Source organism: Falco naumanni, chromosome 3, assembly GCF_017639655.2.
Source record: "Falco naumanni isolate bFalNau1 chromosome 3, bFalNau1.pat, whole genome shotgun sequence".
NCBI lineage: Eukaryota > Metazoa > Chordata > Aves > Falconiformes > Falconidae > Falco > Falco naumanni.
In genome coordinates this window covers 12,871,304-12,885,622 of record NC_054056.1, presented here as the reverse complement: position 1 = coordinate 12,885,622, position 14,319 = coordinate 12,871,304, and the positions used below count along the sequence as shown (strand labels likewise).

Sequence of the window (14,319 nt, the reverse complement as noted above, 5' to 3'; positions counted from 1 at the left end):
TCAGGCCCTGCCCGGTCCCCTCTGCCTACGCAGCACGCTCCATGGAAAGGGGCTTGGCTGGGCTCTGCAATGGGGAGATGCCCAGATGACCCTGGAGCAAGGTCCTGGCCCAGCTGGGCTAGAGCATTGCTCAGAGGTACCTCCTAGGAGAGAGCATTTCACAGCAAGGGATTTGCAAAGATGAGACATGCACAGGAGAGACTTTTCCCAGCAAAAATTGCCATCACTTGCCAGGGTCTGGCATCAGGGTGAGTTAATGTCACAGCACTAGCAAACTAGTAGGCTGCAACAAGGCTTTTACCATCACATCCCAGGTTAACTTCAATAACTAGTTAGCACACCTCACCCCAGCACAGCCACCAATGCCCCACAAGGTTTCACAAGTTCATCTACTGCTCGTGCTGTTTCTTCATCCTCTTCAGGCCAGTCCACCCCATTTCTTGCCTCTGCTGCATCTTTCTCCTTGTCTCTCCTACATCCAGGGCTGGCTCTCACTCTCCTCCTGCTGCTTCCTCCAGGCCTCTCTCCATCCAGAGGTCCTCCTCCATGCCCCTCAGAGCTATTTAACTACTTAGCAGGAACCAGCCACAGCTGCACCTTATCCCCGTCAGCCAACCCACCGCCCCTGAAGCCAGCCCACAGCTGTATATTATCAATGTTAATTAACCTGCCTTCATTCCCCTATAATTCCTCTACAAGTTAAGAGCAGAGGATGAACTATGGCTTGGCCCCTTGGAAAGGGACACAAGGCTGAAGGAAGAGCCTGAAAGATTCGTGTTCTGTTTAGTGTTCCTGTCAATAAACAAGTGTTCTCTGTGTCCCCTGTCTCCTACAGAAAAGGAGCCTCTGCCAGCAGTTACAGGCTGAAGTGGAAGAAAAGGATGACGAGCAAGGGTACCATGAACCAGAGAAGGGTAAGGGTTGCCTTGGGCAGTAGCTTGTCTCCAACCCAACCCAGCTCCCTGAACCTACCTTCAGCAGCAGAGAGGACAGGGGTCAGCCCTCCTGGGTGTCTCATGCCCATCACCAAACCAGCCCTTGGCTGCTAGGGCAGGTTGTGGCTCCTGCAGATACTGGCTGGGGCAATGTCAGAGCTACATCAGCAACACCCGTGCAGGCAAAGCCTGAGGGGGGGTGTCTGCTCCTCCTACCTGCCTGGTTTGTCGTGATGTTGGCAACTGCAGCTCTCCGGGACTCCAGGCTGAGGTCGGAGACACCGTTGACAGCCTCCACCCAAAAGGAGTAGTTGGTGTGGGCCAGGAGGTTGGTGACCGTCAGCGCTCCCTGCACCAGGCTCATCTGCTGGGGCAAAAAGCGGATCCCACTGCCACACGCCTCGCACTGGCCGGCGTCCCCCGCACAGCGCCTGCAGACCACGTTGTACACGATATCAGCGCGTCCCCCCTTGTCCAGGGGTGGGCCCCACTCCAGTGTCACCGAGGTGCCGTTTACACTGGAGATCAGGTTGACGGGAGCAGAGGGGGGGCCTGGAAAAGAAGCAGAGGGTCAGGCAGAGCGGGGGCTGCTGAAGGTATCAGGACTGGTAGGGTGAGGACCCATGGGGAGATGCATCTTGGGCAGCATGTACCTGCGCGTATGTACGATGCTACAGGGAGCACAGGGCTGCCCAGAGGGGAAAATGCTCCAAAGAGAAGACAGCAAAGACACAGACGGGTCTCAGGGTGAAATGTCATGGAGGTAAGATGCTCTGGATCAGGATGCCAAATGCCAGGCAGGCAAGAGCTGGTGTTTGTCTGGGGGAAGCAAGAAGCGATGGCGATGCATGAAGATTTTGGGGGAAGAGCCAAGGTGTATGATGGGCTGGACAGTGGAGGACAGGATCTGCTCATCTGAAGGGAAGGGTAAACCCGCATCTCCTGGGGAGATTAGCAATCCGGGGTGGATGTCCCTTAGGGAAACACAAGTCAGATGTTGCTGACCTGTCTTTCGCCCTGGCTTCAGCTAGCAGCCCCACACCTTTCTGCCCTCCTGGACCCAGTACAGAGAGGACTCCTCTGGGGATGCCCCTCAGAGCAGCATATTGCAGAGAGCTGAGCAGAACCCATATGACAAACCCTAGTGCCACTGTTCCCCCACAGCAACAGAGAGCACAGCAACACCTGAGGATGAGACAGAGGGCAGTGGGGGAGTGCAGCTAAGAGGGTCCCATCCCGTGTGCCAAAGGGTGTCCTGGGGTTGAAAGGCTGCTGCAGTGCACGGGGCAGCGTGCACAGAGGCAATGGTGCATGCTGCTCTCTGCCAGGGAGCATCTGCTGGGTCAGAACATGATGCCTGCCCCACCACAGCACAGACCTGGGCAGCGGGGGTACTCACGCGTGCAGGCGGCCGAGGGGGGGTCCTGCACCGCCCTGTAGAAGCTGCTGTCGCAGCGGCACACGCGGGCCGCCCGGCTCTCCGAGTGGCTGTGCAAGGGGCACTTTGCACAGAGCTGGTCCCCAGGGGCTGACTTGTAGAATCCCAGCTGGCAGGCTGCAGAGGAGGGAAGGGGCAGAGGTCAGAGGGATGCGCCTGGATGAGGTGCATGCCATGGCCTGGCAGACCCCACCAGCACAAAGCTGCACCCTGCTCTCACCCCCATCCCAGAGCATGGGAGCCAGCCCTCCCCCCAGTGCTGGGTGAGCCCCCCTCCAGCTGTCCAGCTGGAAACCGGGCTCTGTGAAAACTGCTTTTGTCTCTCCCCCAGGCTGTACTTCTTGCCATGCTGGTACCTGTTCTCCACTGTTTCACAAGCAGACTTGGTTGTTTCTGCTTTTTGTGAGCTGGCTGCAAAGCTTGAGGTGCTTTCCTTGGTCGGTGCCCAGAGCTCTCCCTCCTGCAGCCACCCCTCTGGCCCGGGGCAGAGAACACTTGGAAGCTCAAACCAGGCAGCACTGGAAATCACCTTGTAAACTCTTCTAAGAACCATCATTTACTGGGCAAATTTACAGCACAGCCCTCACCTCACAGTGGTCACCATGCTACACATGCTGGGTGCGCCCAGACACCCAAGGGCACCCACATGGGCGACTTGAAGAATTAAAACACTCGGGACATGGTGCAGGTCCCCCTGCCACCCCCCTCGGTGTGCTGCTGCTGCACAAAGCAACACATTTCCTTGCACAAACCAAAGGAAAACGCGTGCTCTTTGCTCTCGGTGGAGGGACAGCAAGACCAAACCAGCCAGCCTGAGTTTTTTTCCAGCAACACAACCAACACAACCAACACAACCTGCCCTCAGTTGCTTCCCCTCCTCCTGGTGCTGGGGGCTGTGTGGCAGGAGCAGCCACTCATCCCACGCCAGGGCTTGCATCAGTCTGCTCCATCCTACCCCCACTTCTCCCAGCAGCCCCGCGGGTGATTCATTTGTCACACAAACAACTCATCTCGCGTTAGGCAAATCGATTAGCTCAAGAGTGACATGTGGCATGTCAGGTATCTGTCTGGGGGTGGAAGGATCTGTCCTCTTTTGCAGATTTTGATTCCAAGTAAGGAAAAACAGGCTCTGTCTGGGTCCCCGTATTCATCAACTACTTCTAGGACCAGTTCCAGTGATTCAAGCATTATTTCTGGCTCTGACTCATTTCTGTTTTTCCCTGCTGAGGTAGTAATACCTTCATTTTCCTGTCTTTACCCCCAGTGGCCAGCTCTACATACAGCCTCAATTTTTCTTCCAAACATGTAGAAGGGTTTTGTTTGTGATCCAGTATCCCTGGTGGTCTGGGTCCCTCTGTGCTGTCTGTTCTGCTTCTAGGTGCTGATTTGTTTTCTTATTAATAACACTCCCTTTCCTTGCCACTGATCTCCCCAGACTGACTGCTACCAACGTACACAGTGATACAACAGCCTCTTTATAACTAAGCTGCTGACCAGCAATGGCAGCTGAAGGCAGTGCTCCAGCCACACACATCCCTGATGGCTTGCTAGTCCCTCTTCAGACCCTGTCACCAGTTTCTGGGGCAGTTTTGCACCAAAGGCTACTTTAAAGTCAGGGAAGCAATACCAGCAGAGGGATGTACACATGCTGCATGTGCCAGAGATGCTGGTATCGTGGACTGGTCTCACATTTTGGTACAGCAGGCTGGAAAAGGCAAAGGCCAGCAGTTCCAGAGTTTGTTCCTCCAGAAGTTCCAGAGTTTGTTCCTAAATTCCTGCTTCTCCACTTCCCAAAGGGCATCAGAGCAAGGAGCAGAAATGCCCAGACATGGGGATGCAAGGGAAGGCAGATGGGACTCACAAGGAAATTGCAGCGGCCTGGGGCTGGCTTTGCTCCCCAGCTCTCTCGACTCCTTTCACCTTCTCAGGGGCAGCAGAAGAGGAAAGAACAGAGGAAAGACAGAGCTGGGAGAGGGGGTGCGCTGTCCCCAGCCAGCTGCACCAAGGACAGCCTGGGACATTTGCTAAACCCTGGTGCTGACTGGTCCTCATGATGCCACACGTCAAGAGAAGCAGGGATGCTCTGCCGTTACCAGGTGCCCTCTGCCTAACACTGCAACACCCTCCAGTGTTCCACCCCTTGGTTCGGGGTGTAAGGCTGAGATGAGTGCTGGCACACCCTGTTCTCAGGTGGGGACAAATCTGGGAGGTAGCTACCTTGGGGGTGGGGGTGGGGGGGGGTGGGGTGAAGGGTGGGCGGAACCAGCAAATCTTTAAGAAAGAAAAGTTCCCAGCTTTTCCCTGTGGAAAAGGATGAAAATGCAGCATGAGCACAGTCTACCAGATGGGAAGCAAGCAATGAGACAGCCCCACGGTCCGTGCTGGGCAGCGTGCATGTCAGGATCTGCTGCCTTCAACCTCTGCCAATCCCCCTCGGACCTGCAAACCCCCATCATCTCTATCCCTGCGGCAACCAGGGACTCCTGATTCAAAAGACACCTGGAGTGGTTCCCCCCCCTCTCCTAATATTTAATCAAGGGCAGAGAAATCAGTGCTACATCAGGTATGAAGAGACAGGCCAGCAGGAAGGATGAGAACACGAAGCGCAGCAGATTTGCACCCAGCAACTGTTATCACTTAGCATTTAATGCTGTAAAAAAGCCCCAAACATTAATTACCTGTAGCAATGATTCACAATTATTTTAGATGCATTCAGGGGGAAAATCATCCTAAATGACAAACTATAGGTGAATATGTGCACCAGGGCAGAGCTGTTTGGAACTACCTCCTGGCACCTGGACAGCTGAGCATGTGAGGAGGTGGGAGAGCAGCTGGGGCTGGGGCAGGCACCGCTCTGGATGGGGTCAGGCACCTCTGTGCGTCTCAGTGCTTGCTTTGGATGGAAGAAGGACACACGTGCAAAGCAGGCATGGGAGAGGGCACCAGCTTGGAACCTGCACAAGAGATGAAATCCCTGCAGTACAGAATGGCAGGCATGTCCTGCTCTGGATTGAGCTCTCTCGTGCCAGGCCAGTGACACATGGAAGACCAGGACCTCCTGGGTTAGCTGTGGTAAAAGCAAAGCAGCAGAGAAGTGGCCAGCAAGAAAAATTCAGTGAAATGCACCAGGTCTAAAATTTACAGGGCTCCAGAGCCATGGCTGTAAGCACACACTGAAGCCACCAAATCTGAAGCTGCACACCAGGGAGGTGCAGAATGGTTGTCCTGCTGTCTTCACAGCAACCAGCTACTGCTGTCTGCCACAAGTGCCCCCCCAGGAGCCCTGCAGAAGATAGGGATGTTTGTATTTTAAATTATTGCATGCAACTGATAACCTTCCTCTGTGTCTGAGGATCTCTGGTCCCCTCTGTGGACCACCAGAAGTCCTGCTATCGGTGTCCTCCTTCTGGCCCCAGTGCCATTCCTCCTGTAAAACCCAGCCAAGGCTGACTGTCCTTGCAGTTTCATCTCACGGGGTGGTTTCACAGTGCACGTAGGACAGCAGCAGACCTTCACCTGCAGCCCAGCTCAAGACTTGCACATCTACACTGCGCTTACAGCCCAGACACTTGGCTGGGCCAGTGTCACAAGCAGAGCCTACAGAAACCAACACTAAACCTGTGCTTGGCACAGCGCATCTCCAGCCCTCTGTCACCTAGGCAGGTCCCCAACTGCCATCCCAACCTGTTTGGGGTCAATACCACAGGGCATCCACTGAGCCCCCCACCCTGCACAGCACATCGTGCCTGTTTTTTCCCAGCCCATCAGCCCCACTCTCTCACACATCGCTTGCCCAAGGGGCCCCAGAGCAGCAGGCTTGTCTCAGAAACAGTGAGCGTGGGTAGGGCTCTGCCAGCCATCTGTAGTTCGGTCCATTTGTTTCCCTCCCTCTCCATCCTCTGGGGACAGGACAACATCTGCTAATAAGCTGGCAGAGCTCAGGAGATGATAGATGAACCTGTCGGGGAGATGCTAGCTGAGAATGAGCCACTCTTCTCAGGCTGAAGTTGCCATCTGGGACTAGCGCTCTGCAGGTGGCCCTGGTGGGACCACTAAGGGTGACTTCAGTGCTGCTGCAAATGCGAGCATCAACCCCGTGTCGCTCCCTCTCGGCTCCATATTCAGCCCAGGAGGTTTGGCCAGGGTGAGGGCATGGCTGAGAGGGTGCCATGGGGCAGCTTAGCAGCACTGGTGCCACCGATTGCCCACCTCCCCGACCCTGCAACAAAGCTGAGCATCAGCAAGCAGCAGAAGAGCAGCAATGTTTCTCCCTTTGGCAGTGCTGGGAGGAGATAGAGATGGAAATGAGGGTGTCAGAGCCACTGTGACAGCCAGAGACAGGCACTGGTCCCAGAGCCCTCCAGGCTGTGGGAGAAGCTGGCACAGAAAATCCCAGCTCCTTTCAATCCAGTTTAGGCATGATGCCTCCAACCTCAGCTCCTACATGACACAGACACTGAAACAGAAGCATGTTACTCACAGTCATGTCTTAAAAAGAGGCATCCACCTCCTTGCCCCAGACCTTGTGGTTTTGCAAGGCTGTGTCCCCTTTCCCTGCAATCCCAGGCTGCATCCCCAGGTTGGTCAGTAGTCTGGAGGGGGTCTGGGGGGCTGGCTGGGGTGGCTTTCTCAGGTAAATTCTTGGTCTGTAGATCGCACATTGCTCTGCAGCCCTCCTGATGCTCTGTGCACCCTTTGTGTGCTGCTTGCCCCTGCACTCTCTCACACCCCAGACCACTGCCTTACCCCTAGCCCCTGAGTGGGAACAGCCCAGTTCCCACCCTGCAGCCCCTTTGCACAGCTCACAACCCTTTCCACCCCCAATATTACCTTACAACTCATCGCACCACTATACAAACCTGAATTTGCCTCATATCACCCCAGACTCCACCTCACATCACCTCCCCACTCCTTGGTCCTTCCCCCATCATTCAACACATCCAGCACTCCTTTGCACCCGGCATGTTGCAGAGAGGGGGACAGAGGGGAGTTTTCACCCATGAAGATTTTGCAAAGCTGGCAAAACCCTCCGTATCAGGCTGCAAGCAAATGGCACATGCAGCAAAGGGCATCCTGCACAGCTTCTTGCCCAACACCCAGATTTCACAGCCACCAGGACATGTTGTGTAAGAAGGACCCTGCTCTTCCAACTAGAGTAATTCCACTTGTAGTGCTGGGTAAACTGGAACCATGGTGTTCCAGACTGGCTGCATCCCAAACTGGGTATCTGCATGGTGCTGCCACAGAAAAATCAGCAGGTCTTGCCTCTTGCTTGGAATACAGTACTTTGGAAAGCACTCCTGACTCTGTGCTGCTCTTCTTCCCTACATCTTTAAAAAAAACCAACCAAAACCCAACAAAACAGGAAACATCTGAACCCTTCTGTGGGAGCGGAGCTGGGGTGGTGCTGTGCAGACTGACGTAGGTGAGGCAGCCTGGCACGCTCTCAGAGTGAAGGCTTTTATATAAAACTTATCTGGAGAAACGCTACAGCTTGCAGGAGTTGGATGGAAACAGGTGGCTTAATGCTAGAATTAGAAAAAAGCTGTTTCCAAAACTCAGTTTTGTTGTGGAATTTTAGACAGAACTATCCAAGGCTTCTGAAAAAAAAAAACCCACAGTTTTCACCGGATGAAAAACAAACCCAGAAAACGCGGCGTTCAGGAGGGAGCGGGGCCAAATGGGAGCCACTGGTGCAGATGGCAGTGCTGGAGGCAACCCTGCATCCCTGCTGCAAGGCTTCAGGGAGCAAATATCCATAAATGAGGAAAGGACATGCAAAATACCAAGGATTTAATCCCAACCCCTGCAGGAACTGGTATGCAGCTTTGGAGGGGATGCACACATGCAGACGGCTATGGATGCATACAGGGGCTGAGCTTTAAAATCAAGGGTGCCCAGCGCTCCAGCAGAAGCAGAATGAAGAGCATCACAGGGAACAGCACAGCCCTCACCCCCGCACAGCTGAGCACCACCAGCTTCTGGATCCCTTTCTCCTTCATGGGGAAGTGTCAGAGGCAGCATCTTGTTTTCAGGAAGGGGAAGAAGTTGTCACACAAGAAGCGGTGACACGAGTGGGATCTGGATCTCATGTCGAGTACAGAACAAATTTTTGGCACGGTCCTACTGCTCCGTGGGATGAAAAGCGTCTTCCCCACGCAAGGCAATCACACCCAACCTCCAAATATGCCGGTAGCGAATTTAGGCTCCCCAGCCTCCCATTGCGTTACACCATCCCCAGTGTCAGTGCTGGTACAAAATGCCGGGGTTTTCCCACAGGCTGCCTATTTCTAAATTCCCCAACAACAGCTTCCCAGGCACCTGAACAGTGGTACCTCACATCCAGAGCAACAACCTGTGCCCACGACCTGCACCTGGGCAAATTCTGCGGAGAAAAAGATTGCAAACCAAAAAAAAAACCCACATTCCAAAGCTGGTAAAGGTCTTTGAGAGTTGCCAGATCCATCCATCACAGTCCCGCTGCTCTTCAGCACTTCTTACAGGGACTACAGAGACCTACCAAGCACAAATGAAATTTGTTTCATCCCCATCAATACCCTGAACTCCAGTCTAGCATCATTCTCACCCTTCATCCACGTCAGCGGCTAAACACACCAAACTCAGAGGAAAAGTGACAAACAATAAAATATTCAGCCAGGGACACAAAACACTGTTCTGTTGGTGGGGGAAAGGCAGCTCTGCAGTCATCTCTGCCCTTTTTCTCTGTTCCTAACCAGAAAAAAAATATCGTTTTAGGTGTGTGTGTGTGGGGGGGGGCTGCTTTGTTTTGTTTTCGTAGAAAATGCAATTGGCCACTTGCTGGAGTGTTAGAGGAAGGGATGAAGATGCTGGACATGCTGAGATCACCTCACCCTGTGCCCTGCCTTCTCCAGCATGCTTGTTGAGCTGAATTAGCCATGCATGGGCAGCCCAGCAGATCTGGGATCCATACAGGCTGATTAGCAGCCAGATCTGGAACTATAACCTGGAAGTCCTGGTACAAATCAAGTGTGAGTCCAAGGATCCCATCCCAAGGCTGGATAATCCTCCAGGGGAAGAAGTTTTTCCTAACGTCCATCCTGAACCTGGCAAGCGGGTTGTGTCCCTGAGACATTGTCTTTGCAGTCTGCTCCCATCTGAAGTCTGATACCTGGGTCCTGAATAGTCCGAGATTATATGATTTGGAAAACAAATTATTTTCTTTCTTTTTTTTTTTTTTTTTTTTTTTTTTAAGATACAGGGCTTTGCATGGGATAAGCAGAAGGTGATATAATCTTAGCATCCGGTATTGCCTGCATTTTACAAAGCAGCTGACTGGCTTGCAAACCAATAATGAAAATCTTGTGAGCCACTAAGTTCCTTTGATTTTCTTGCCTGGCGTCACGGAAAGGCCGTTTGCATAACTCCCCTAGCGCGTCTTTGAAACTGTCACTGCTCCTGCCCTTGAAAGGTTTATTTTGGTACAGTCATGCCAGAAACCCTACGTGGTGGGCACCCAGGGCGCTGGTGCAGTCTAACTCTGGGTATGACCACCTGGTACCCTGCCAGCAGGCACGGGAGGCTCTGAGCAGGCATCACTGAGTGCAACACAGGCACCAAGCCTGCGGTTCGGAGCTGGCACGTGTGCGCTGGGACTTGCATTGAAAATCTCCTTGAAATCCGCACCAATTTGCAAAGAAATGTGAAACATATTCCAGCGTGTTTGTCCAGACCTGCAGTGACAGGGTATTTTGACATACATTTATCTGTCCCCTTGACACACGGTATATATGCATAGGCAGGACCTAAGGGAGGTGGAGCGCAGCCTGGAAGCTGAAATCCCAGGTTTGCTGACTGAGAGGCATGTGTGACCCCCAGGTGCATTTTGGGGGCCCCTGTGTAGCCCAGAACCAGGAAAAAGGGGTTTTGCTTGGAGTCAGCCCAGCAAGAGCAGTGTCCCATTGCCAACTGACCAGCCTCTATCGGCTGTTCCACGTGAAGACACAACACAAGGAGCTCATGGTTGCCCTGCGATGTTTGTACACAGGTAGGAGAAAAAATCACTGTTGCCAGAAAAATGGGAGCGAGAGAAGCCCAGGGCTTCTCAGACCATCTCTGACTTAGGAAGGGAGAAGGAGTTTGGGAAGAGAAGGGAATGGAGCAGGGATCTGCTGGGCTCCCTTAACTCACTAGCATCTCTTTCCTCCTCTCTGTGTGCTTCTCCACCCCTGCTGCACCAAAAGAAAGGAGCACGGGCCGTGGTCTCCCTGGTTAGTACCCAGGGGCAAGAAGCATCCCCATGTGCAGTGCATTGGGCAGAGGGGTCTGTCCCCTTGCACCCAATCTCAAAAAGGGCAGGTCGCATGCCTCCACCTTTCCTCCCCTTTCAGCATCAGCAGCTGGACCACATCTGTTCACACAGCTGCAAAGGTTTGCTGCTGTGGCCACAGGTCATTGCCCAGCAGAGCACAGCTGGAGTCCACATCTCTGACCTGGCTTCCCCTGTCAACGGCTTCACCCATGTCATTGTGTTCCCTGGCATTTGGAGGGCTTACCCTCCTCCTGGGTGGCCAGGGTTGTGCCCACCAGCAGGGTACATGTGTGATGGGGTGCAGCTGGAATAGGGGTTCCCCTCCTCTCGCGCCCTACAGCTCTGCTCCCCCCTTGCCCCACCAGCTGGAAAGTCAGTCCCCACTGACTTGCTTCATAAAGGTCCGTGGATGCAAAACTGTATTCACAGGCACGTAATTACCAAGCTGGGTATTTTCTCCTCTTAATTAGCAATGCTGTAGCGCTTTAATTGCTCGATTAAAGTTGCCCACGAGGAAGGTTTAAGGTACATTAAATGTGCTGATTGGTTCATCAGCGTGAATCCCACCAACTGGAAAAAATTAACCAGCTTCCAGATTGCTAACCAGACTCTCCAGATCCATTTCCACCAGCCATGTGCCACACACAGGAGGCGTGGGACAGCCCAGCAGCAGAGGGGTCTGTCCATCAGGGGCCAGCAGCCCTTCTCCTATTCCCATCTCTCCTCCACTTTGGGAGATGGAGAGGAAAGGGTCTAGGCAGTGACAGCCTCCCTCTCTTCTCCTTGTCCAGAGGACACAGGCCATTTTTTTTTTATTTTTTTTTGGCTTAAGCACAGCTGGATAAAGTCTACCCCAGGGTCAGATCCTCATTCAGCCGCACACATCAGACCCTTGTTTGGTAGCTGTTCTGGCTCAGCCCTGGCAGGCTACAAACACCCGTCCTCCTGTGCAAACAGGCTGATAGAGCAGCGATTGCTTAATTGTTGCTCCCTCATCACTGTTTTCCAGCCAAAGGCAAGAGCCAAGCTGAAGCCACCGAGCACAGCAGAAGGAGAGCACCCAGAGCAATCTTGAGGCTAAGATGCCCAGTCCCAAACTTTAGAGAAAAATTCTGAACTGCTCCAGAAACCCATGGATATACCTCAAAGGCACTCTTTTTAATGGCATTTCTGCTGAAGGCTCATCCACCTGCTCTGACAACAGGGAAGTGGGCCTATTCCTTCTGTTTGACCCTTTTTCATTTGTATGTTAAAGAAAACATCCTTCGTGGAAGATTCTGCACTCCTGGAGGTCTCTGTGACTGGTGGCTGGGTGGGTGGGTGGGTTTGTGTCAGCTCCCAGAGAGCAGCACCATGATCCATAGCCATAGCAGTGCTGCTGATACTCCAAACCAGCTCTGTGCACGCAAAACTCATCATCAGCTAAACAGATTTTAGCCCAGCTTTCCAGTTTTGCTCACTGATAGCTGGTGACAGATGCAGCCCAAGGACTAATCCAGATCCAGCCCAAAAGGCTGACCCTGGTGCAAGGACCATGGGCTCAAAACCTTGGTGGCTCAGGAGCTGGGCAGCCCACCCCAAAGAGGGTCTGGCTGGGGCTGGTAGGAGGTGGGGGGGTGGAAAGCCACTGTCCTCACCTGCGTGAGCCACCCTGTCCACCTCCCCATCCATCCGCGTGTCCCAGGTCTCAGCCTCTTGGCTGTTTGAGGAGGCGGCTTATGGGTTTCTTCCCTTCCCACAGAAGCAGAGCCAGGGTTAAAGTGCTCCCCTTTCTCATTTCTCTAATTGCACTGACCTTATTGAAATGGGTCTCTATTTGTCCTGTGCAGCAGCTGCATATAAATAAGGTGAATTATGCTGATTGTTTTCTTATCTGATAAATTGCTGGGACAGTTCCTTTTCACTTATGCTATTGCTTATTCTGCTATTTAGGCAGAGCAGTTGCTATTTGCTGTGTGTAAGAGATACTAACGTGTCTTGCTGCGGACTGATGCATTTCAAGGAGGAAAGAGCAGCGCATCCAAGGCTGGCTGTGGATGATGGGGGTGAGAGAAGCAAAGTCCTTCAGAGCCTTGAAAATGGAGGGGAAAAGCGAGTGGGGCAGCAGGGCTGTGCTGCCCTGGAAGAGACATCCCCCCCCCCCCCCCCCCGGGGTTTCATCCTTGGGGTGGTTGTGGCAGAGGATGCTATGGGACTAGAAGCTGGGAATTTTAGGAGCTGGAAGACCCCAGGACCCCATCAGCAGCTGTGGTGATTCATGCTCAAACCCGGGTTCTGCCCAGGAAGGCACTGCAGCACCTGTGCCCAGCCACAGCTGGAAAAGGGGGTCCTGTGCCTCTGAAGATCAGGCAGATGCCTGAGGCACAGATACGGGGGACAAATGTCTTGGGCAGTGTGGGGCTGTGACACAGCTGATGCCAGGCTAGCTGGCATCCTTAGCATGGTCACTAACCTTAGTGCCTCGATCTGGTCCCCTGATCCCATGGGAACTGCCCCTCACATCTTTATGGCAAACACCAGGACACCACAACAAGATGAAACATGTGGATCCCACTGGGGCAAGTGCAAGGAGTCAGCGATCCCAGCCACTGCCTCCCCCCCGCCAAAAAAAAAGGGGCATCCAAGCTGGTGGCTGAAAGTCAAGGGGACAAAAGGCAGAGAAGTTCCCCACGTTTCTACGCATCCTCCACCATGTCCCACCTCACCCTGTCCTTCCCAGCTCCGTGGCACAACCTTACTTCTCCTCTGAAGAGCTGGGAACAGCTCTGGCCATGATCTGGTTTCCTGAACTGTCTTCCATCACTCTGGCAGGTCCTTAGAAAAATGAACATTAAAGAGGAGGGGGAGAAACCTCCACTGTTCAAACATCTTTAGCTTTGACAAATAAGGCGTCTGGCTGTGAAAGGCAGAAGGAAATTAATTTGGAATCACATTTTAAACACTGCCATAGAAGCAAAGTATCTTTTCTCTAATTTTTTCCCCCAAGCAAAAAATGAATTTCCCTGATATTTATAGAAAGATTATTAGGGCCACAAGGAGTGATTTATATCATCTCATCCCTGTGAAGGAGAATGAAAAATTGCTGGGGCAACAGCCACTGGAATCCTGCTTTTGTCCACCTGACAATTAAAACAGCTAATTTCCAACTACGACAGATCCACTGGGGTTATAAATCATTCTGGAAAGGCACTTTTCACTGTGAAAAATGAACTCTGCCCCAATCAGGCACAAGAAGCTTAGATCAGAGATTTGCATCTGTTTGCTTTCATCTGTAAATATATGTACTCCTGCTCCACACCCACCTGCCAAAGGAGACAGGAGGCAGGAGGTGATGCCCCTGCTCACTTGACGCGGGGCTATCGAACTCCCTGCGCTAGGAGCTGGAGAAATGGGATGGGGAAGGCAGGAGGGCAAGATGACTCTGAGGTCCATGAAAGGCCGGTGACATTTCTGTCCTATGATGCCACAAGCCCCAGAGAGCTTCACCAGGGAGCATCGCTGGTTGAGCAGCGTGGACCTGAGTGCAGCTGCCTGCAGAAGGGCCAGCTTCTGCCTGTGTGTCCCCCAGCTGGGGAGGCAGGCTGGACCGTGCTTCCTCCTATGCCCGGCCTATGGATAGGGGAAATCCCACCAGGAAAGGGCAGGAGGGCAGAGAA

The 14,319-nt window shown here is 53.1% G+C and overlaps 1 protein-coding gene across 1 annotated transcript in view; it reads right to left on the bottom strand.

The window, feature by feature from the left end:
- Window positions 1–14,319, bottom strand: part of EPHA8 (EPH receptor A8) — a 51,502-nt gene that overhangs the window by 13,495 nt on the left and 23,688 nt on the right. Inside the window, exons 4-5 of the mRNA XM_040588569.1 lie at window positions 2,335–2,490; window positions 1,152–1,487 (exon numbers count right to left, since the gene is read on the bottom strand). Coding sequence (XP_040444503.1) covers window positions 1,152–1,487; window positions 2,335–2,490 — 492 coding nt within the window. The remainder of the gene's footprint in view (window positions 1–1,151; window positions 1,488–2,334; window positions 2,491–14,319) is intronic.